The 21117-nt window shown below is 49.2% G+C and overlaps 2 protein-coding genes across 4 annotated transcripts; both read left to right on the top strand.

Moving 5' to 3' along the window:
* The first annotated feature begins 1647 nt into the window (after positions 1 to 1647).
* Positions 1648 to 1968, top strand: LOC130873749 (60S ribosomal protein L36a-like). The gene has a single exon (XM_057768690.1). It carries the CDS (start codon positions 1648 to 1650, stop codon positions 1966 to 1968), a length of 321 nt encoding a protein of 106 aa, XP_057624673.1.
* Positions 1969 to 4363: 2395 nt separating this feature from the next.
* Cib2 (calcium and integrin binding family member 2) lies at positions 4364 to 21073 on the top strand. 3 transcript variants are annotated; one of them, XM_057768096.1, is made up of 6 exons: positions 4364 to 4590; positions 9727 to 9761; positions 16047 to 16158; positions 17510 to 17657; positions 20098 to 20293; positions 20673 to 21073. In XM_057768096.1, the coding sequence occupies exons 1-6, from the start codon at positions 4540 to 4542 to the stop codon at positions 20692 to 20694; spliced, it is 564 nt and encodes a 187-aa protein (XP_057624079.1). In that variant the 5' UTR covers positions 4364 to 4539; the 3' UTR covers positions 20695 to 21073. The 3 variants fall into 3 exon arrangements, with proteins under 3 accessions (XP_057624079.1, XP_057624080.1, XP_057624082.1); XM_057768097.1 differs by lacking the exon at positions 4364 to 4590 and adding an exon at positions 12187 to 12308; XM_057768099.1 differs by lacking the exons at positions 4364 to 4590; positions 9727 to 9761 and adding an exon at positions 15642 to 15710.
* The last annotated feature ends 44 nt before the right edge of the window (positions 21074 to 21117 follow it).

Here is a 21117-nt window from a genome sequence, read left to right as displayed (position 1 = left end):
ATCTCCTTTGCTTAGTTTACTCCCTGACCAATAGCAACTTGCAACCAATCCCACTAAAAGATGATAAACATCTGTAATCCACAGAATGACCAAAAACCACCCACTCTACCTCTTGGAATGTGGGTGTTGTGTTCTTAAAATTACTTCCTGCTGTCTGGGGGCAATGGCATCTTTAGGGGACCCTGAAAAAAATTGAGATAATGATCATGTCCTGGGGAAGATAGCTGTAGTCCAGTCTCTGTGTGATGGGAAAGTGCAGGGCTTATCCGAAGTCCTGGCTGGAGTAGTATATAAGACTAGACCATTTTAGCTAACCATTTTGAAGTTTTCCTGAGCAGTTTTTAGTCCAAAGCTGATCCTTGGGTGATGTTTGTCAGATTAGTGGCATTACCACCATCTAGGTGGAATAATTATTGTGGGGCCACATCATCCTTTTGGAGACATCAAAGGTCTGTTAGGAATGGTCACAGTTCACTGCAGAAACCTTAAACTTTTAAATGTCTTATGGAGCAGATCACAGAGAGGTTAAAGGACCTCAATTTGTTAAGTTCATTCAGGGTACACAAACTTAGTTCCTAGTTACCTGCTTCAAACTTGAGCCCAAAACCAAGTGCAGAAATAGATGGAGCTATTTCTAAAGTCAGTTAGTACTCTATATGGTCATTAGGATCACGACAGAAAATTTAAATATATATAATAATCTTATAAATTTTGAGATAGTTATTATCCCTTAGGAAAGTTTTAAAGAGTCAAAATAAATCCAAAGGATAATGAGATTAATGGCAATAGAATAGTCCCTTTATTTTGTTTTTTCTTTGTCCCATACCAGGTGACTCTTCTGACATGAGACAGGGATTTTGGATTTTTTAAAACAAATTACTTGGATTTAGAGAAGGAAAAAAATACTCTACCTCTAAAGCCAACTTTAATTTTTAATTAAATTGGGACTACAAAAAGACAATTTGCCTAATTTGTCTGTAGATAACAGTAGAACCAAACATCTGAGAAGATTTATGAAATTTTATCCTGTTGGAAGTGTGCTATATTATTACATCAATTTAGTCCTTTTCTTGGGACATTTCCTCTTGATGATTCATCTTTCTTTTGATGTCTCATTTTCCAATAGTCTTCATATTTCTTAGTTGGATACTTTTATTCTTCTAGGAAGACAAAGGCAAAACCCTGCCCCAACACTAACTTTGAGGAGTTTCCCTTTTTGCCAAGTAATATCTAATCAAATGAAAGGCATTTGTTAGTCTTAGAAGTTAGTGTAAATTGAATGACCATGCTGTTTGATGAACTATTGCCTCTCCTAGTCAAGAGGTCTCTCTTGTTTGAATCCAATCTTTATCAATCTTGTTGGTGTCCATACCTTTTTTTTCTCCCTTGGAAACAAAGGCAAAACCTCTTCTCCAACATAACATCTATACTGGTTTCCATTCTGAGATCAATACATCTTTAAAGTATACTGGTTGATTTAATTCAGCAGTTTTTAAATACTATACAATGTTTCTCCGAAGCTGTCATTCCTTTATCAATAGAATTTAAAAATTTAAAGTTAAGCTTCCCATCCAGCTCACGCGGTAGAGGCGGCTCTTTCGGATGCTGGGTCTCTCGTTTCCATTGGGTAGATACTCTACTGCAAAGATGGTCAATGTACCCCAAACCCAAAGGACTTTCTGTAGGAAATGTGACAAGCATCAACCTCACAAAGTGACCCAGTGTAAGAAGGGCAAGGATTCCCTGTACGCCCAAGGGAAGCGGCATTATGATAGGAAGCAGAGTGGTTATGGTGGGCAGACAAAGCCAAAAATCCAGAAGAAGGCTGAAACCACAAAGAAGATCGTGCTCAGGCTTGAGTGTGTGGAGCCCAACTGCAGGTCCAAGAGGATGCTGGCCATTAAGAGATGCAAGCATTTTGAACTGGGAGGAGACCAGAAGAGAAAGGGCCAAGTGATCCAGTTCTAAAACTTGTGTTTTCTGAGAGGAAAATGCCAAAGCAATATGAAAATTACCTGTTAGAAAATGAAGTTGTTGTTATTGATAAAAAAAATTAAAGTTAAGAAAGCATTGTGTAATCTATCTCTTGGGAGTCTTTATTACCCCTTTCTGTTTATTAAGCATATCTTTTAAAGTACTATTAGATCTTTCTAAAACTGCTTGTCCGGAAGGATTGTGTGGTATCCTGTGATATGCTTTATGTTATAATATACAAAATATGGTTTCACAATTAGAAATATAAGCTGGAGCGTTGTCCATCTTAATTTGTACAGGTATTTTTCCCATAATGACCTTAATTGGTGGTCTTTCTTGTATGGTAACTGGATAAATGAGGGTTGATTTTCTAATAACCTTGGGTGCTTCCTCTTCAGTTTCAACATGCCATGGTGCAGTAGGTTTTGGTCTAAACTCCTCTGTCTCTGTGTGAGTGCTTTTCTGAGTTTCATTAATAGGTTTTCTGAGGCTTGTATCTTATATGTCAACTTTTTATATTTGGCACAAATATCGCCTCCCCCCTTTAGGTTTTTCAAGACAGGGTTTCTCTGTATAACAGCCCTGCTGTCCTGGAACTGACTCTGTAGACCAGGCTGGCCTCCAACTCAGAGATCTGTCTATTTCTGCCTCCTGAGTGCTGGGATTAAAGGCATGTGCCACCTGTCTCTAGGCTTTGTTTCTTTATAAGGAGTTCCATGCCCAGTTGGTTGTACAGTCAATAAATCTGTATGGTTGCCTGACCTAATCTTCTCTAGTTCAGGATCAGACTGAGATGCTAAAAGCGTTTTATTTTTTCTTACAATGCATTTAATTAAAATCCCAAGAAAGCATCACAGTTTTTTTCACACTGTTCCGGATCTAGTAAGTTTTTTGAATTTTCTCAAGAAAAAAAAAAAAAAAACCAAGGAAACTGTCTTCCTCCCTGAGGAACCTGGAGGGCCTCAGATGCCTTGCACACTTCAGGTCAAAGGTCAGGTGCTTGCCAGACTTCAAGCCTTTACACTATCACGTCACCGTTTCCTGCTGGGGATGGAACTCAAGGTCTCCTGACCACTTTGCCAGTGCTCTACCACTTAGCCTCAACTCCCACCCTCCAAGAGGGCTTCAGGGGTCAGGGCCTCCGACCTGCTCTTCTGCAAAGGGGTTGGCAAAGGAGAAGGGCTCGTCCAAGGTCAACATAGGTGGCAGAAGCAGGCCCTATCTAGGTCCTCTTTTAACCAGACTGGCAGAAATGAAGATACTCTAAAGAGACACTTGTTTTTGTCATTTTGTTTTTGTTTTTGTTTTATTGTTGTTGTTTTGTTTTTTGAGACAGGGTTTCCCTGTAGTTTTTGGTGCCTGTCCTGGAATTAGCTCTTGTAGTCCAGGCTGACCTCGAACTCACAGAGACCACCTGCCTCTGCCTCCTGAGTACTGAGATTAAAGGCATGTGCCACCACCATGGGGCTCTAAAGAGACACTTGTGACTGCCAATCAGACTGTTGAAAAAATGGACCCCAAAGAAATGGAGACTTCCACAGAAATCTCATCCTGGGAGAGGGAAAATGCACCAGCAAGAGAGGGCTTTGTCTTTTAGAAAGGGATTTCTTTTTTTCTTTTTTAGTTACTGTTTTTTTGAGTTAATGTCTTAGTGTATAGACCTGGCTAGCTTAGAACTCACTATGTAGACCAGGCTGGACGTGAACTCACAATGATCCACCTACCTCTTTTTCCCGGAAAGAGTTTTAAAACAATGTTGGGTCAGTGGTGGGCACACCTTGACCAGGACTGCTTAGATATGCACATCCTTAGCCCTCTAGTTTTTGATCTTAGTTTAGGATTCCGAAGGCGGACTTGGGTTCGCTGGACCTCTTTGTCCCTCTTCCCACATTGAAGAAAATTTCCTTTTTCTGCTTTTAACTTTTATTTTGGTTCTTTTGATTGGTTTGTTGAGGACGGACTTGACTTGGGAAGTAGGTTGTGATCTCGCCAAATTCAATAGCACTCACATTTCCAATCTGGGACCACACATTCCATCAGAGACTCCAGGACTGTGCCAATTCTATCACACTGCTCCATGGGATTTTCCTGCCCACGCTGTTCTCAGGCATGACCCTGCCGGTCAGAAGTGCTGGGTGGTCAGGAGTCAGGCAGCCCTCCGAGGCCACCGCTTGGTCATCCCAGTGCATTGCAGTAGCATAGACTGTCCCCGGGGAGAAGTCACCTCCCTGCTCCGTCTAGACTGGCCTAAGGCCCCGCCTCCTTCCCGCCAGGCGCTCCTCCGCCCTAGGCTCGCCTATGGTCCCGCCCCGGCCACGCCTATGGCCCCGCCCTAACCCTAGCCCCGCCCCCACCCAGGCCCCGCCTTGCCTCCCAGCCCTCGCGTCCCTCCCACTGAACTGCGGGACTGAGCCAAGCGGGCCAGGCTAGGCTGGCGACGCTGCCCGCCGCCAGGCTGGCAAGGGCCGCGGGCGCCGCGCTCGGGGCTCCAGAAGCCGCCGATGGGAAGCGGCGCTCAAAAGGGCGAGAGACGACGCCGCGGCCACCGATAACGCCGCGGCCACCATGGGGAACAAGCAGACCATCTTCACTGAAGAGCAGCTGGACAACTACCAGGTGAGCCAGGCGCGTCGCGGCCCCTGTAGTCCTTCCCCGAGGCCTCGCGAAAGCGGAGTCACTAAGGTTCAAACCGTGCCGCTGCCTTCGGCGCGCAGCGTCACCTTGGGTGGATGGCTTCCCCGCGATGAGCCTCAGTTTCCCAGGCCGGGAAATGAGAGCATTCCAATTAGAGGATTCTATTAAATGCGCCTCACCCCACTTCTCTCCCTCATCAACCTTCTCTCCTGCCCTCTCAGGCTGGACTCAAGCGACTCTTCCCAGCATACGGGGCATGACCCCTATTCCAGAAAGGTCTTGGAGTAGGGGAAGGACAAGAGGCCCTAAATGCAGTTACAGGTTGGGGTGTGTTGTTTATCTGTTGGGATTTTTCTATGACTCTAGCATGGAAATAACTGGAGGAAGGAATCTACATAGTCGCATCTCTCAACTTACTTTGTGCTCCCAGTAGCCACTCTTACCCCAGATTCTGCCAGGTTCGGAGCTAGTTATTCATATAGGTGATCCCAAAGCCCTCAGCCACGTGAAGACTTTTCTTTGGTATAGGAGAAAAGCTCATTCCCTGACTGGTCCAGAGTCTAGTTCACCTTGGCTGCGGTAGTCACCCCCACTCCCTGCCACGTGTCCACATCCTGAACCCTGTACTCCATCTGCCTTAGTCAGTTTCCCCACTGGCCAGGTTCAGGCAGTTTCCTGGGCATGGGATGCCTTTCTCACGTCTCTAAGTAGTGCCTCCCATCTTTCAAGGCCCCACTATGAAGTCTCTGTCTACTCTAAACAGATTGGGTAGGACTGTTTCCTCATGGGTATTCATTCCTACCTTAGATGTCTGTAACTGTCATGAATATTAAATTAGTAAGAAGGACTTACCTCCAGTGCCACCCAAGTGGTAGACTATGTATTGAAGAAGAGCCCTACTAAACTGGGGAGGACACTAGGAAGGGAACTCTCACTTTGACTGGAAGGTCCAGAAGCATGCAGAGCTTGCACAGGGCCTTGGGAAATGAGGATTTTGCCCAGCAAGTTCTAGAGGCATCATTCTAGGTGGAGGCAGATGCAGACAAGCAGTTGAAACCAGAAAAGGGTAGCCTGGTGACGGTGGGGAGCCTGCATCTCCACTCAGACCAGTCTGGCATTGGGTTACTTGTCAGACCCTCTCCAGGGTTGAGTTCTGATCCTTCGCTAGACCCTGCCAGAGAAACAAGAGCCTTGAAACATGAGAGCCCCACATCTCCTTGCCTCTGGCTCTCTAGGATAGCCAACCAGGGCTGGGTGGGGGCACCTGAGTTCTAGTCCTCTTCCAAGTAACCTTGTGTTTCCTGGAACTTCACAGCTGCACCATCCTCCCTTTCCCAAGCAAGATGCCCTACTCTCTGCTCTTCAGATGCCCTTGATTCCCAGAGTTTAGCCCCCTTATGTGTATGGCACCCCCCATCCCCCCCCCCCCGCACACACATAGGGCCCACTGCCCTCCCCAGAACCCACGGCACGCCTCCGGCCATCCCAGCTCTTTGCTGTCCTTCAGCCTGTGTTTTTAATTAAGAGCAAGCCCTGTGACTCCACCTGCTTTGCCTCTCACCTTGAGGTTCCCTACTCCATCTCAAGAACTAGACCCTGGCCAGCCCTCTGACGTCTCCTGGAGACCGAGGTCTAGCTGGAGCTTCCTCCCCTGCCTTGGGTCCTTGACTCCAGCCATAGTCCTTGTCTTTTGTCCCTCTTTTCTTTCTCTCCTCTGTCACATCTTCTCCCTCTTCCCTTCCTCTTTCTTTCAAGAGACAGCATAAACTTCACTATAAAAATCATGGACAGAGAGTCAGATTGGCTCTGTCCTAGCCGGGCCCCCATAGGAAACCCTAAGAAGCCATTCATTGAACCTGGATGAATATTCCAACAGAAACATTATGTCCAGCTCTAGCAGGGAACTTTCTAAAACACAGGTATAGCCACCTCTTTCCAGGTAATTCTGGTGACTTGGGATGGTGAGTCGGAGCAGGGCTCAGCCTAGCCTGGTCTGGGTTCAGCTGGTCTCCAACTTCATTTCTTACTTTAGCCTCAGGCACTCAGCAGGGCTTCAAGTCAAGCTGCTGGTTTTGTGTTAGCTCCTCACCAGCAGCCTGTGTAGGCCTCACATATTCAGGGAGGGTTCCTTGACCTCATTCTGGTCCATTCACCTGGGAGTACTCAACAGGCCTATGACACATGTACCTCTCCAGTCCTTTCTCTGGCCCCTGAGGAGTTCCTACTGGGTAATGTTGCTGTCTACACTCCTCTCTTCCCGTGAAGCCTTGTCTAGGCACAGATGTGGCTTAAGGAAGGAAAGAAGGAATAAACAAACATAGATACAACAAACAGTTCTAGGAGGGCAAAGAGCTCCACATAGGGATTCTGAAGTCCTAGGTTCAAGTTTTAGTTGGACAGCCGAGGCTATGGGAGTGAAGAAGTTGGTGTTCTCCTTTTATGGGGGGAATCCTTCTTAATCCAGCTATGCTTATGTCACAGGGTCGTTATGGGGATCAACTAAGGTCATTCTGGAGCATGACCTCCAGCCAGGCTGGGCTGGCAGAGTCAGAGGAGCAACCTCTCCTTCGGATGGGATAGATAGCGTTTGGCTCCTGACCACTACCATAGGCAGGCCAGGTAGATAGGAAGCAGATGCCAGACAGCTCTTGAGTAGAGAGGGAGGAGGAAGAGAGGTTGGAAGTGCTGGAGAGAATGGGGTGGGGGATAGGTGGCACATATGTTTGGAGGCAAAATTAAGTCTTGATGGAGTTGACTTCCAGGCTTCTACTAGTAACTACAGATCCCAGCCCTGGCCTGCTAGGTGCTTCCAGAATCCTAAGACTTCAGTTATCTCAGCCCAGGCCCCTAAGACACAGTTTTCAGATCTGTAAAACAGGGAGATAATGGTTTCCCAGGGTAGTGCTAAAGATGAGATGAAATTGGCCATTTAGAGCCCCTCATGCAAGGTACCCGGTAACTGTGTGTGGGCTGTGAGTAGTTCTCAGCCTGGGCTATATTTTAGAATCACTGAGTGGCTAGGGATGAATGGGAGCCCTGGGGGGACTGGACCTAGGCTTTCTGTATACTGGCTCTTTACCATTGATCTATCCCCCACCCCAGTCTTCTTTTCACTTTTAGCACGTTTAGACACTAAGTTGCCCCAGGCTGGTCTTAAACTTATTCTGTAGTCCAGGCAGGTCTTGAGCTTGTGATCCTCCTTTCTTAGCCTTCTAAGTAGTTGGTATTACAGGCCTGTTTGAAAGGATGGAGTGGCTCGGAAGATCACTGATGCCTGGGAGGACCCAGGGACTTCCCGTTTCCTTGGTCTGAGCGGTGGCGAGATCCAGGTATTTTAAACTGCTCCCAGGTGGCACTATTCTGGTAAAGAATTCTCTTGCTAGTAGGATTATTACCACTGGGAGGGCTTTTAAAGTACACATTACCACCCACGGATTTTGACTCAGGAGTTTGGCCCAAGCATCTAGAGTTCTACCATATTCCCAGGAGGCTACTGCCAGGGCGCCGTTCCTTAAACATCAGTGCCAGGAAGGTGAATCTAATTGTGCTAAGGCGGCCAGGATGCATGGAAACTTTCACACCTTCTGCCAGCAGTGCTTTTGAAGAGTCTGTATATTTTCTTTCTGACTTGGGGTAAATGTAGGAGGAGCAGAGATGGGGGCCAGGACTCCCTCTCCCCTCTTCTAGTTCTGTGACAAGCCCTTCCAGGTTAGTTAGCAGAGCCCTGGTCCTTCAGAAGGCAGAGCTCGTCCTCTAGATAGGGCATCTGTTCCTGAAGGCTCAGCTCGGTTGTCTGTGCCGCCTGCTTCTGGTCTCTGAGAACATCCAAGGGACCAGCCCATGAACCCTCAGCCTGCCTGAGTCTTGGTCCTGCTTGACAGGGAGATTTCTGTCTGCATGGGGCTGCTGCTTCCCAGCCTGAGCCTTTCCTGACCCCTACAGAGGCGCCATTGCCAGAAGCAAAGTTGAGCCCTCCAGGGGAAACCCCCGAGTTTCCAAGATGGGTACAGCAGTGTGGAATCCTCCGTCTGTCTCCTAGTATACAGCAGGCGGTACAGAAAGAGATTCGTTGGGCTTCATGGGAACCTGGAAATTCCACCCACCTTCCTCTTTGCCCATACATAGGCAGCAAGGAAAACCCCAGCTGTTGTTCACATAGTGTGGACATCCTCTTTGGCCCACCACAGTGTGCAATCCAAGCGGCCTGGTGTCTAGCCGCTCCAGGTCTTCCAGAGCCAGCCTGGCTGTCGGTACGCCTGGGCTGTGTCCATTCGCCCCCTCATCAGTGCAGCTCTGCTTAGCATAAGGCCCCAGGAGGCCCTGTGGGCTCTGGCCTCTGCTGAGTCTGAGGCCTTTCTTCACGCTACAGCAGTGGGCAGAGGCAGAGGAGGCAGCCAGCAGGAGATAAATGAAAAAGGCCGGCATTGGTGCGCATCTTAAGTCCTTTTGGGTCACTTTCATTTCCTGTCACCTAGGCCTGGCGTAGTAACCATCATGTGAGACTCTCATCCAGACAGACAGGTCCCTGAGGAGTCGAGATGCTACCTTCCCATCCCCTGCTTCTGGGGTCTACCCCTCACACTTCAGGGCCTCCATTTCTCTAAAGCCTCCTCAGTGTAATGTCCCTTGTTCCTTCAGCCTGAGGACACCGTATATCTGGAACTGTCAGCCTCCAAATCCAGGACTGCTGCCCATGGCGACCCAGGCTGTCCGCTTTATACTGCCTGCCCACGTGAGGCCCTGTTCGCGGTGCCTATGGTGGTGTGCAAGGCATCCCATCAGTCCACTCTTGAGTGGTCTCTAGAATTGTCTCTGGCTACCTCCCTGCTCTCCCACAGTGTAACCCCTGACCTTCAGATCTACTGTGGCCACCTGTGACTCCATGTTCCTCTTTGCTGAGCCACCCAGCCCTACCTGCCACCTATATATTGTTATCCTGGGCCCAGTTGGGGTGGGCAGAGGGTGGATCAAAAGCTTCCGGAGACATCGTCTGGACCTACTAGAATTAACTGTTGCCTCTGGGGAGGGCCAAGAATGGAGTAGTAGGCACTCTTCTTCCTTGGTCCAGGGCTGTTGGATGGGTTCTAAGGGTCCACCATGTGTGTTTTCCCTCCACAGGACTGCACTTTCTTCAATAAGAAGGACATCCTCAAGTAAGTGTGGCTTCTTGTCTACATCCCTGGGACTAGGGCTGTAGTAAGGGTGGGGCTGGGGCTTCTCCCCCAGGGGGGCTAAGCAGGAGTTGAGGAAGAGTGTGGGACCTGAGTTCAGGTAGGCCTCAGGCACACATCATTTAGACTGAGGTCTCACTGCTCCCTGGGCACGTATCCTTCTCCTGGGAATGGGGCATCCGCTACATTCTGAACTCCGAGATAAAGTGTTTGAGGCACAGTCTCATTCAGTCCTCAGTAGGACCTTGTAACAGAATCCTGCTCACCCCCTTTCATACGGGACTTTGAAATTTGACCCAAGTCACAAAGCCAGGATCTGGAGAAGTGGCCTTCTAACTCCAGGTCCCTGGCTAATTTTTTTTCCTTTTGGGGTCTGCTACCACAAGGGGACCCCTTTGTCTTTTAAGATAGGTGCTCTAATACTCCTCTGTCCCAATGGCTGCCATTCCTGGGATGTCCAAAAGCCAAAGACATGCCTACCAGCCCTGAGCTGCCTACCACGGGTCTCCAGGACAGCCCTTCTCCCTGTGGGTTAAGGAGGGGGTCCTGGACAGGAAAGACAGCGTTGGCAGTCTCAGACCAGCAAGCAGGCAGTACAGGATGCTAGGAAACCTGCCGCCCTCGCTGGCCCCTCTACCTAGGCTATCCGGTGTCACTAAAAGCCAGCAAAGTCTCAGGATCAGTTTCCCTGGAGATCGATGCTCAGGCTGGGGCTAGAGCCTGGTGTAGCCTCCCCAGAGAGCTGTGTTGTCATTTGTCGTTACCCTGACTGACCACTCTGTGTGGACAGTGTTCCTCCTCCAGCCTACCATTCTGTCTTGTTACTTGAGTGGGCAGAGGATACCCTATTTTCACTTCCTGGGAGAGTGCAGAGCCTCCCCTCCCCCAGACATGGTTGTAGGCCTGGCTGTCACAACATTGGGATCCCATGGCCTCGGTGAGGTTTGGTTCCCCCAGATCCTCACTTTCTGGGGGTGCTGGTACCACTATCAATGGGCAGTAATCCAAGGTGTGTCAGCTGACCCCTGGAACTAGCCTGTCGGGAGGCTTTGTGGGGCTGACTCTGACCTTCCAGAGCTCTTGGCACACGCCCTCTTTTCCGTCTTACTGTATTAACCCTCTGTTATGTGTACTCCAATCTCCTCAGCATCTCTCCCTGCTGCGTGGCTGCGGAGTCTGAGCCGCTTGTATTCCGAGGCTCACACTATTTCTATTCTGGTCTAATTCCTTTCCACCCCAGCACTTACAATGTTCTTAAGCCAACCCAAGCTCTGTAATGAGGTTCAGCAGCTGGCTTCCCCAGAGAATTCAGGTGTGGTGCCTGTTGCCACCAGTGAGTGTGTAAGGGGTGTGGTAAGGGAAGGAGGACTGGCCACAGGAGGACGGTCCAGGCTGGCAAAACACAGAGACAAAGGCACAGGCCTGCGTCCCCTTCTACCCACTACCATGCACTAATCCTGTTGGGTTCAGCAGGGTCTTAGGGAAGAATGGCTTAAGACCAGGCCAAGAGTTAGAGCTGGTCTGACAGACCTTTGGGGGTGTCTCTGACTCATTGACAAATGAAGGGTTCTTGGGCAAAGGTTCCTGGCTCCCCACAACCTTAGCTTCTTAATCTCCACATAAGAGAAAAGAGCAAACATCAGGTCCCCTCATGGGCAAAGGAACCTGCCAGGAAGCTAGACACCCTGCCTGAGCCGTTGCCTGTTTTGTTTTGAGGTGTCACCTCCAATAGAGGCTCATGTCACTGATCCCCATAGCCTTACCAGGTCAGTCTCTCTCCACGGCTCACATCTCAGTGAGGCACGGAGGAGGCAAGGATCAACGACCACCCAGCTGTGTACAGCAGGCCAGTGGCAGAGCCCAGCTGGCCAGACTGTGCCTCTGCTGGCCTGCCCTCCTCTCCCAGGGCTTGGATGCAGCCTCCTCCTTTTCCACCCCCAGCTGCCTGTTTCCTCGGTAAGCTGCACCCTGAGTACTGACCAGATGGCAGGGAGGAAACCTGAGCAGGAGGTTCCTCTGTCAGAGGTTTGGATCACAGATAACCATGATCGGGCTCAACTGCTCCCTCTACCAATAATCCCAGTGGATCCTGTTACTCTCTACACACAACTCTTCTCTGCCAGCTCTGAGGTGATGAGCAGCCTACCCCACCCATCCTCCCACCCCCTTCGGCGTCCATGCTTCCTGTGGGCCAGAGCTTAGATCTTCCATTGTCCTCAGTCACACTTCATTCCTGAACAAGTGGACAGGAGTCCTTGTCCCCTCAGTCAAAGACAAGCTTGTCCAGTTGACACCCCAAGGCACCTGCCAAGTGATTACTTTATTGTATTCCTTATTTCCTCAACCTTTTAAACATTTCTGTAATCTATTTTAATTACTTTTTATTTTTTTTCCTATTATACATGAGGAGTCTGAAACTTAACTGCCTGCAGGGTCCAACCTGCACCGTGAGCAAAGGAAGAGGGCCAGTCTCTGGATCATTTCTGAGGAAATAGCTGCTCCAAGCCCCAGCAGGACCAGCAAACAGATGTACAGTGTACAAATCTTTCAATTTGTAAATGTTGGCAAATAAATTTGAAAATTTAATTTAATCCTTTCTTTTCTAAAAATTTAATGTATTTAAAACCCCATGTGGAAGCCAGGCATTCATGTGGGCTATCAATTTCTGACTTTTCAGAAGAATTGGTCTTTCTCCCAATGATTTCAAATGTTGTGTATCGTAGATTACGTCTCATTAATATTTGGGTTCCACTCTTTCTCTGAGTCTGGCACCAATGTCTGTTCTTTATGTTCTTTCGGGGGGGGGGCAGGAGGTAAGAAGTTAGGACAGATCTTGCTATGTAGGGCTGGCTGGTTTCAAACTTTCACTGTTTTGTTCTAGTGTTTCCTTTTGGGTCCTGGGATGAAGGGTTGGCTTTTGCCCCTCCCTCCTCCTCTCCTCTCCTCTCCTCTCCTCTCCTCTCCTCTCCTCTCCTCTCCTCTCCTCTCCTCTCCTCTCCTCTCCTCCTCTTCCTCCTCCCCCTCCCTCCTCCTCCTCCCTTCCTCCTCCCCTCCTCCTCCTCCCCTCCTTCTCCTCCTCCTGCTTCTCTCTCTCTCTTTATTATTGTTATTATTTTGGTTTTGGGTGTTTGGTTGGAGTTTGTCTTTGTTGTTGGTTGGTTAGTTGGATCTTGGTTTTTGAGACACGGTCACCCTGTATAGCTCAGGCTGACCTTAAACTCAGAATCCTCCTCCTGCTTCAGCCTCCTTAGTAGTGGGAGGCTCTATTAACTTCCTGAAGTCACCCCGGTGGCTTTTACATTTGGTTCCATGCAGCTAGAGTGGCACAGTTGTCATTTCTGGTCCTGGCTATTATGATAGCACATATACAAATCTTTTTTAATTCAGTGGAGGAAGGGGTGACCGAGATGTAGATCTTTCTCTTTCTTCCTCTCTCCTTCCCTCTTTCCCTTTCTTTCTTTCTTTCTTTCTTTCTTTCTTTCTTTCTTTCTTTCTTTCTTTCTTTCTTTCTTTCTTTCTGTGATTTTCCTCCCACAGTGATTTGGGAGTTCCTTAAAAATTTCCGTCATCATTTTGGTTGTTTTACTTTTTAAGTTTTTAAAAGATTTATTTTATGTGAACTAAGTGCTTTGTCTACATGTATGTATATGTAGGACATGGCTGCCTGGTGCCTGCAGGCATCAAAAGAGGGTGATGGATCTCTGGAGCTGGAATCACAGGTGGTTGTGAGCCACAGTGTGGGTGCTGAGAACTGAACACCAGGTCCTCTGCAAAAGCAGCAAGTGTTCTTTTTTTTATTATTATTTATTTATTAAAGATTTCTGCCTTCTCCCCGCCACCACCTCCCATTTCCCTCCCCCTCCCCCATCAAGTCCCCCTCCCTCATCATCCCTAAGAGTAATCCAGGTTCCCTGCCCTGTGGGAAGTCCAAGGATCACCCACCTCCATCCAGGTCTAGTAAGGTGAGCATCCAAACTGCCTAGGCTCCCACAAAGCCAGTACGTGCAGTAGGATCAAAACCCATTGCCATTGTTCTTGGGTTCTCAGTAGTCCTCATTGTCCATTATGTTCAGCAAGTCCGGTTTTATCCCGTGCTTTTTCAGACCCAGGCCAGCTGGCCTTGGTGAGTTCCTGATAGAACATCCCCATTGTCTCAGTGTGTGGGTGCACCCCTCGCGGTCCTGAGTTCCTTGCTCGTGCTCTGTCTCCTGCTCTTGATTTGGACCTTGAGATTTCAGTCCGGTGCCAGCAAGTGCTCTTAACTGCCAAACCATCTCTCCAGCCCCAATTTATTTTATTTTTTAACTATGTATATTTGTGTGTGTCTGTGTAAGTACATACCGTGTGTGTATGCCCGAGGAGGCCAGAGGTGTCAGATCCCCTGTAGCTGACGTCACAGGCGGGCATGACCTGCCTCATGTGCGCGCTGCCGCGCTAACTCAGATCCCATGGAAGCGATACATCCTCTGGCCTCAGGGTCGTCTCTCCAGCCCCTAGTTGTTGTTTTTACAACAGATCTGTATACCAGGGCAGAACCTGGCTTTTCTTCTCGGGAAATGCTCCCCACCCTTTGAGAGTACCCATAGCCTGATCCCACACTCACCTCTTCTGAGGAGTGTCTGGCAGACAGACAAGAGTGTACAAATAGCTACAGTTTGACTCTAGGTGATTTATGTACATATGTATACTTAGGTGTGCATGGGTGCACATGTTTTTTGTTTGTTTGCTTCTTTGTTTTGAGACAGGGTTTCTCTGTGTAGCCCTGACTGTCCTGGAACTCACCTGTAGACCAGGCTGGCCTCAAATTCAGAGATTCACCTGCCTCTGCCTCCTGAGTGCTAGGATTAAAGGTGTGTGCCACCACTGCCCAGCTGCATGGGTGCACATGTATGTTTGGGTGCATCTGTGTGTGCATGCATGTGGAGCCCAGAAAACAAACTCAGGTGTTATTCTTCAAACATATCCACCTTTGTTTTGAGACAGAGTTTCTCATTGGCCTGGAGCTTACCAAGTGGACTGGGCTTGCTGGCCAGTCCTTGGCGATCTGCTTGTCTTCTACTCTCTAGCATTGGGATTACAGGTGTATATGCCAGGGATGGAGATCTGCCTCAGAGGCTAAGAGTGCTTACTGTTTTGACAGAAGACCCAAGTGCAGTTTCCAGTGCCCCCATAGTGGCTCGCAGCTGTCCCTAAGCATGTATGTGATATACATACACAAATGCAGGCAAAACACTCATACACAAAGATAGAATAAATGTATATTTAAAAACTTAAATTAGCAAAATGTTAAGATTTTAAAAAACAAAATCCATTTTTTTTGTCACCATGCCTGACCTTTTATTTTTTTAAGATTTATTTATTTATTATGTATACGGTGTTCTGCTTGCATGTATGCTTGCAGGCCGGAAGAGGGCACCAGATCTCATTATAGATGATTGTGAGCCACTGTATGGTTGCTGTGGCCTGTGTATCAAGGATAGTCTCTTTGGCCTTCCAGATAGTTTTATAAATATTGACCTTGAAGTTCTAGTTTGTGGCTTCAGATAAATCTCTCAGTGCTCACTTTGCTTAGCTACAAACTGAGGTCATGTGTCGTCTGCACAGTGATGAGCAGGAGATTAAAGTGACTTGTGTCACGCACAGTGCCTGGAATATAAAAAACTTCTTTTAGAAAAGAACATTTATTTATACACTCGTGTGTGTGCGTGCGTGAGAGAGAGAGAGAGAGAGAGAGAGAGAGAGAGAGAGAGAGAGAGAGAGAGAGATTGTGCATGTAGAGGTCATAGGACATCTGTGGGGTTAGTTCTCTCCCCTTCCACTCTGTGCATCAGGGATCAAACTCAGGCTGTATGTTGACAGAAAGCACCTTTACCTGATGAGGCATCTTGCAAGCACAGCATAGAAGACTTAAGAGAGACCAAGTCAGCTCAGGTAGGGGAGTGGGAAGGAGGGGAGAGGCGGAGAGAGACAAGAGAGAGGGAGGTGAGAGACGGTTGCCCTGCTGGGGAGACAGTGGCGGTTCCCAGATGCGTGTGCTGGAAACAAAGCAAGTAGGGCTTGGGCACAGCTGGGTCCGCAGCACAGGGTTTGGGCAGGACCTTCTTGCTCTCCAAGCTATGCCCACTGTGGGCAGAGCAGACAGCTTCCTATTGGTCCCTCACTTTGTCATGGATGAGGACAGTTATTTCAAGCCTAGACCGGATGGCGCTGGGTCACTGGGGCTCAGGACTGGCAGCCTCTAGTGCTTTCCCTCTGTTTCTCTCAAAGGCTCCACGCACGGTTCTATGAGCTGGCCCCCAACCTCGTCCCGATGGACTACAGGAAGAGTCCCATCGTCCACGTGCCCATGAGCCTCATCATCCAGATGCCGGAGCTCCGGGTATGTGAGATCCGCTGCGGGGAGGTTGGAGCATGGGAAATCCACACCCAGGCAGGGAATAGAGGCCTGGATCCAGACTGAAGCTTGACTCTACCCACTGTGAATGTGTTGCCCCAAGAGGACTGCTGGAGCTCTCTGTGCCTCAGTTTCCCAATATGCACTTTGCATAAATTATGTAAAATTTGCATAAATTTTCACTTTGCATGAATTATGGAAGCAGGTGGGGCTTTGGTAAGTGTACTGTGGATTTGTGGCTGCCCACTGCCCAGCCATTGGCCTGCAGCCATTTTCATGTCCCTGTGTGGAGTGGTCTGGGCTGTACGTGGCAGCTCTTGGTCTGCTCTTTGAAGTCATTTTTCTCTCTTCTTGTTTGGTCATGGATTCTTGGTCATCTCTACTGGCACAATTCAGACTCAAGCTTCCTGGGAGTCTTTTTAGAGTGCTCATTTGGATTTGGACCATGTGGGGTAGGCTCAGCCAGCTCCCAGGGAGGCTATCACGCAGGTCCTCAAGCCACCTTCACATTGAAGGTTTCTGGCTTTCTTCACATGGGATATAGAAAGGACACTCCCACAGCGTTGGGCCTAATTCTACAGGGCTATGGGACTTGGCCAGCCTGGGATGGATGACTTAAGGTAGGGTAAGAGAACTACATGGTGTCCCTTGGGCCTGCATCCCAACTCTGTCCTGAGAGGTGATGAGTGCAGGCTTGGTCCTGGAAAGCCCTTCCTGTCCCTGAGGGAGTGGGAAACCAGGCTGAGTGTCATGGAGAATGTGAGGCTCTGTATTTCCAGGCCTCTGGGGCTGATCTTGGCTGAGCAGCTGTGGTGGAAGAAATGTGGGCCCTGGCTGATTGGGTGTCACCGGAAGGAGTAGAGGCAGTGCTGGGAATGAGAACAAATGAGCTATGTAGCTGGTGGCATCAGCACCACCTCTTGCTGCCTGTGTTGTTCCAATTATCTGACACGTTGGGGCCTTCATTCCATCTCTCACCTGTCTGACCTGAATTAGCCTGATCCAAGGACTTCCTGGAGTGGTCGTCTTCTTTTGCTGGGGATACAACTCAGTTCATGGAGGAAGGAGCATGTGTATGTGCCTCAGTTGGCATGTAGGCACTGCCCAGCTTGCTCTGTGTGTGTGGACCCTGGGTAGCGTGAGAGCATGCTTGCTGAGTCAGGTCCTGGATCAGTGCCTCACACATTCTAACTTGGTAACTCCTCCAACAACCTGTTAAGTAGCTGAGATTATTGCCTTGCTCTAGCGGCTACACACGCATATTCTCACAGGCTGCTTTCAGACTGGTCCTCAGCCCCTGCCTCACCACCTCAGTGATGGCTCTGCTTGTCTTCAGGAGAATCCCTTCAAGGAGAGGATCGTGGAGGCTTTCTCTGAGGATGGTGAGGGGAATCTCACCTTCAACGACTTTGTGGACATGTTCTCTGTGCTCTGTGAGTCGGCACCCCGAGAGCTCAAGGCAAATTATGCCTTCAAGATCTATGGTAAGGAGGGGCTGGTAGCAGGGCGGAGCTGAAGTGCTGAAGGGACCATCATATGAGCCATTGGACCATCCAGTTATTGCTGGGTATGCTGTGGCTACCCTCTGAAGAACATCTGCCTCAAGGGCACAAATCATGCCTGAGGCACGTCTTCAGAAAGAGGGAGAGACTCTTCCACCCCGGGTGGGCATAAGGGTGGGGAACAGGGAGGACCAGGGGAGATTGGTCCTCTGGAGACAAGAGGACAGACACCCCAACAGAGTGCACAGAAAGGCTTGACAAGATGATGAAGGTTTGGGATGTGGTGGGAGGGATCAGTGAGAGGACAGAGAAGACAGCTAGGCTGTAGGAGTCTGGGCCTAGTGCTCAGGACTAGCACATTGCAGGGTTCAGGCAGGGAAGGGCAGTTGTGTTCTATAAAGATCACTGGGAACTAAAACTGTCAGGCTGAATCTGGGGGCCAGACAGAAGGTCTTCTGGAATGAGCCAGTTGGGGAGGAAAATCCACAAGAGTCCCCCTCCCAGGCCAGAGGTAGGGTCTCCCCATTTCCCCACCCTGCGGACCCCCTGGCCACTAGGGGGCACTAGACACACAGACTTCTTCCATAGCTGATTGGAGGCTACCACACTGCCTGAGTCAAATCGCTGAGGCCCAAGGAGGGGTTTGAACTTTTACTGGACCAGATGAAAAGATGACAAACCTTCCCGCACCTTTGAGAAGCTGGTGGATCTCAAAGCAGTGGTCCTGTCAAGGGTTGCCTATTATTTTTGTGATTATTTCAAAGGACTTTGATTGAGACACATGGCGCAACACATTGCGTTTGCATGTAAGAAAGCCGACCCCACCTGTCCACCCTCCATATATGTAGCTTCTCAAATATCACCCATTATCCCTCAGTCTTGGACCCCACAGTGCTGCCCCTGGTAAAGGTTGTTGTCTTCCTACAAGAAGAAAGTGCAGAGCTCGTGGAGGTCTCAGGGTCTTACTGTTCAGTTAGCCTAGGATTCTCTCTGGCCCACTATCCACGGGCTTTTTCCATGGAACCTTCTACAGGCCCTTCAGGAGCAGAGACAAATACCACTTCATGCTCACTGTGGAGGCCTCCACAGGCAGGGGCAGAGTTGGGCAGCTCAGGTTACACTGAAGGGCTTCTGTTCTAAGTCTGACTCTGGTCAGAGTTGTGACCCCAGGGAAGTCCTTGTCCTCTCCAACTCTCTTCTTCATCTGCAGAGTTCAGGCATGGTTTAAGTAAATGAGGAAGAGTGACTCTCGTCTTCATCACTGCCATTCACGCCAGTCTAGTGGGCAGCAGGCATTCAGTGGGAGGGACCCTCTGTCTAGACAGTGATGCTTGAAGAAACTTGAAGGCCAAGTGGGTATTTGTTGGGAAGGCATTATAGGCCCGAGAAGCCAAGTGCACAGAGCTGGAATTGATGCCGAGAGGGCGGGAGGAGTAATCACGATGAGCTTGCCCACGGCTCGGGCCCACAGAACCCCTGTGCTGTGCTCTGGGGACACTGGTAGTGCCCTTTGCCCAGGAGACCCAGCTCTGCCCTTTACTCTACGCAAAGGGCTTCTCTGCCGTGGCCTCTCTCTAGGGCCGTGGTTCTCAACCTCCCTAATGCCGTGACCCTTTTATACAGTTCCTCATGTTGTGGTGACCCCCAACCATAAAATTATATCATTGCTACTTCATAACTGTAATTTTGCTACCATTATGAGTTGTAATGTAAATATCTGATATGCAGGATATCTGATGTATGACCCCCGAAGGGGTCGTGGCCCACAGGTTGAGAACTGCTACTTTAGGGAGATCCTGCATCTCCTGACTTGACTTTTGTTTTTGTTTTTAATTGGCAGATTAAGTTATACATACTTACCACATACAACATGACATATGTGTTAATTAGCCATGTGTATCTGGAAGCCTACCAGAGGTGATGAGGTGCCATTTAGAAAGTGTGGGTCTTAGAGTCAAATATATCTAGTCAGAATCCTTGCTCCATCCTAACCAGAGCTCTGACATGGACTCAGGCACTTGGCCTCTCTGGGTCCTGGCTTTCTTGGCTCTAGGAGTCCACTGTGGGGTGAGCCAGGAAGGCTTTTTGGCTTCAGTGGGAAGTTCTCAGGGTACTTTGGATTTGGAACTGTTTGGGATGTGGCTGTGTGCACCCTCATTGTGGGTGTTTTGGGTTCCCCAAATGTTAACTTGTTCACTGTGGATGTTTAACGTATGTCTTATGTGCAAGCCTGTTGGTTTCAAGGCCCCACTACTGTCTGAGTTCATAGAGCTACCTCGGGCACTTGAGAAGCTGGTGGAGAAATCAGTGTGGTCAACTGGGAGGAAGGGGAAATGATAGACAGGACACCCCTTTCCTCAAAGTCCCTGAAAGGGCCTCAGTCCGTCTTGAGCATCTCTGTTCACTCTACCTAACCGCACAGACTTCAACACGGACAATTTCATCTGTAAAGAAGACTTAGAGCGGACGCTGGCCCGACTCACTAAGTCAGAGCTGGATGACGATGAGGTGGTGCTTGTATGTGACAAAGTCATCGAGGAAGCTGACCTGGATGGTGATGGCAAGCTGGGCTTTGCTGACTTTGAGGACATGATCGCCAAGGCCCCGGATTTTCTCAGGTGCTGTTATCTCGGGGCTTGGGCTTGGGTTGGATAGGCCAGAACATTAGAGCATTAGGGTCACAGCTGGCTGCCTGGTCTCATGGGACCCCCATGGGGAATGATGCAGGCCTGAAGTAGCCGTTTGAAGCCCCGCTCCCCAGATGCATAACTGCCTCTTACATGACTATTCATATCATGAGAGGGATCTAGACCTTCCGTGGTGCCTGGGAAGCATCTAGACTCTGGAGGCTGAAAACTGGACACCTGCCCCTTCTGAGCCTCCTGTAAGGACTTCTATGCAGCACCCCTTAAGGAGACAGCCAGAGTTAGGTGAGCCTTTCCCTGCAGAGCCTTCTGCCCAGCCCACAGCCTCTCACCCTCTCCCTTCCTTCTGCAGCACTTTCCACATCCGCATCTGAGGACACTCCCAAGGCCACAGGGGCTGAGACGTCTGCCCTCTGATCTGCTTTCTCTGCAGGCATGGTTTCCAAAGCACTTCAGCAAAGAAGCTGTAGCCTCTAGAGTTCTCACCCATGGACATTTCCCGTGGCCCTCTCAGCAAAAACAAAAACCAAAAACCAAACAAACAAAAAACCAAATAAAAAACTTAACAGCAATGAGGTTGTGAAGAGCAGGACCCTTTGCAGGGCCCCAGTGGTTCACCCACAAGATCAACGGTCCCCCTCAGCCGCCCCCTCGCCCAGTCCTTTTCTCACCTAGCAGGAGGGGTGGGGCTGGATTGTCCATGTCCAGTCACCCAGGGCTAAGTGCAAAAAAACAAACGAAACAAAACAAACAGAGCCTGGGGGTTTAACAAGCTATGCAATCTTTTACTAAAGCCA

The sequence above is a fragment of the Chionomys nivalis genome, chromosome 4, assembly GCF_950005125.1.
Source record: "Chionomys nivalis chromosome 4, mChiNiv1.1, whole genome shotgun sequence".
Classification (NCBI taxonomy): Eukaryota; Metazoa; Chordata; class Mammalia; order Rodentia; family Cricetidae; genus Chionomys; species Chionomys nivalis.
The sequence above is the reverse complement of the archived record's forward strand: the minus strand, read 5'-3'. Positions and strand labels throughout refer to the sequence as shown.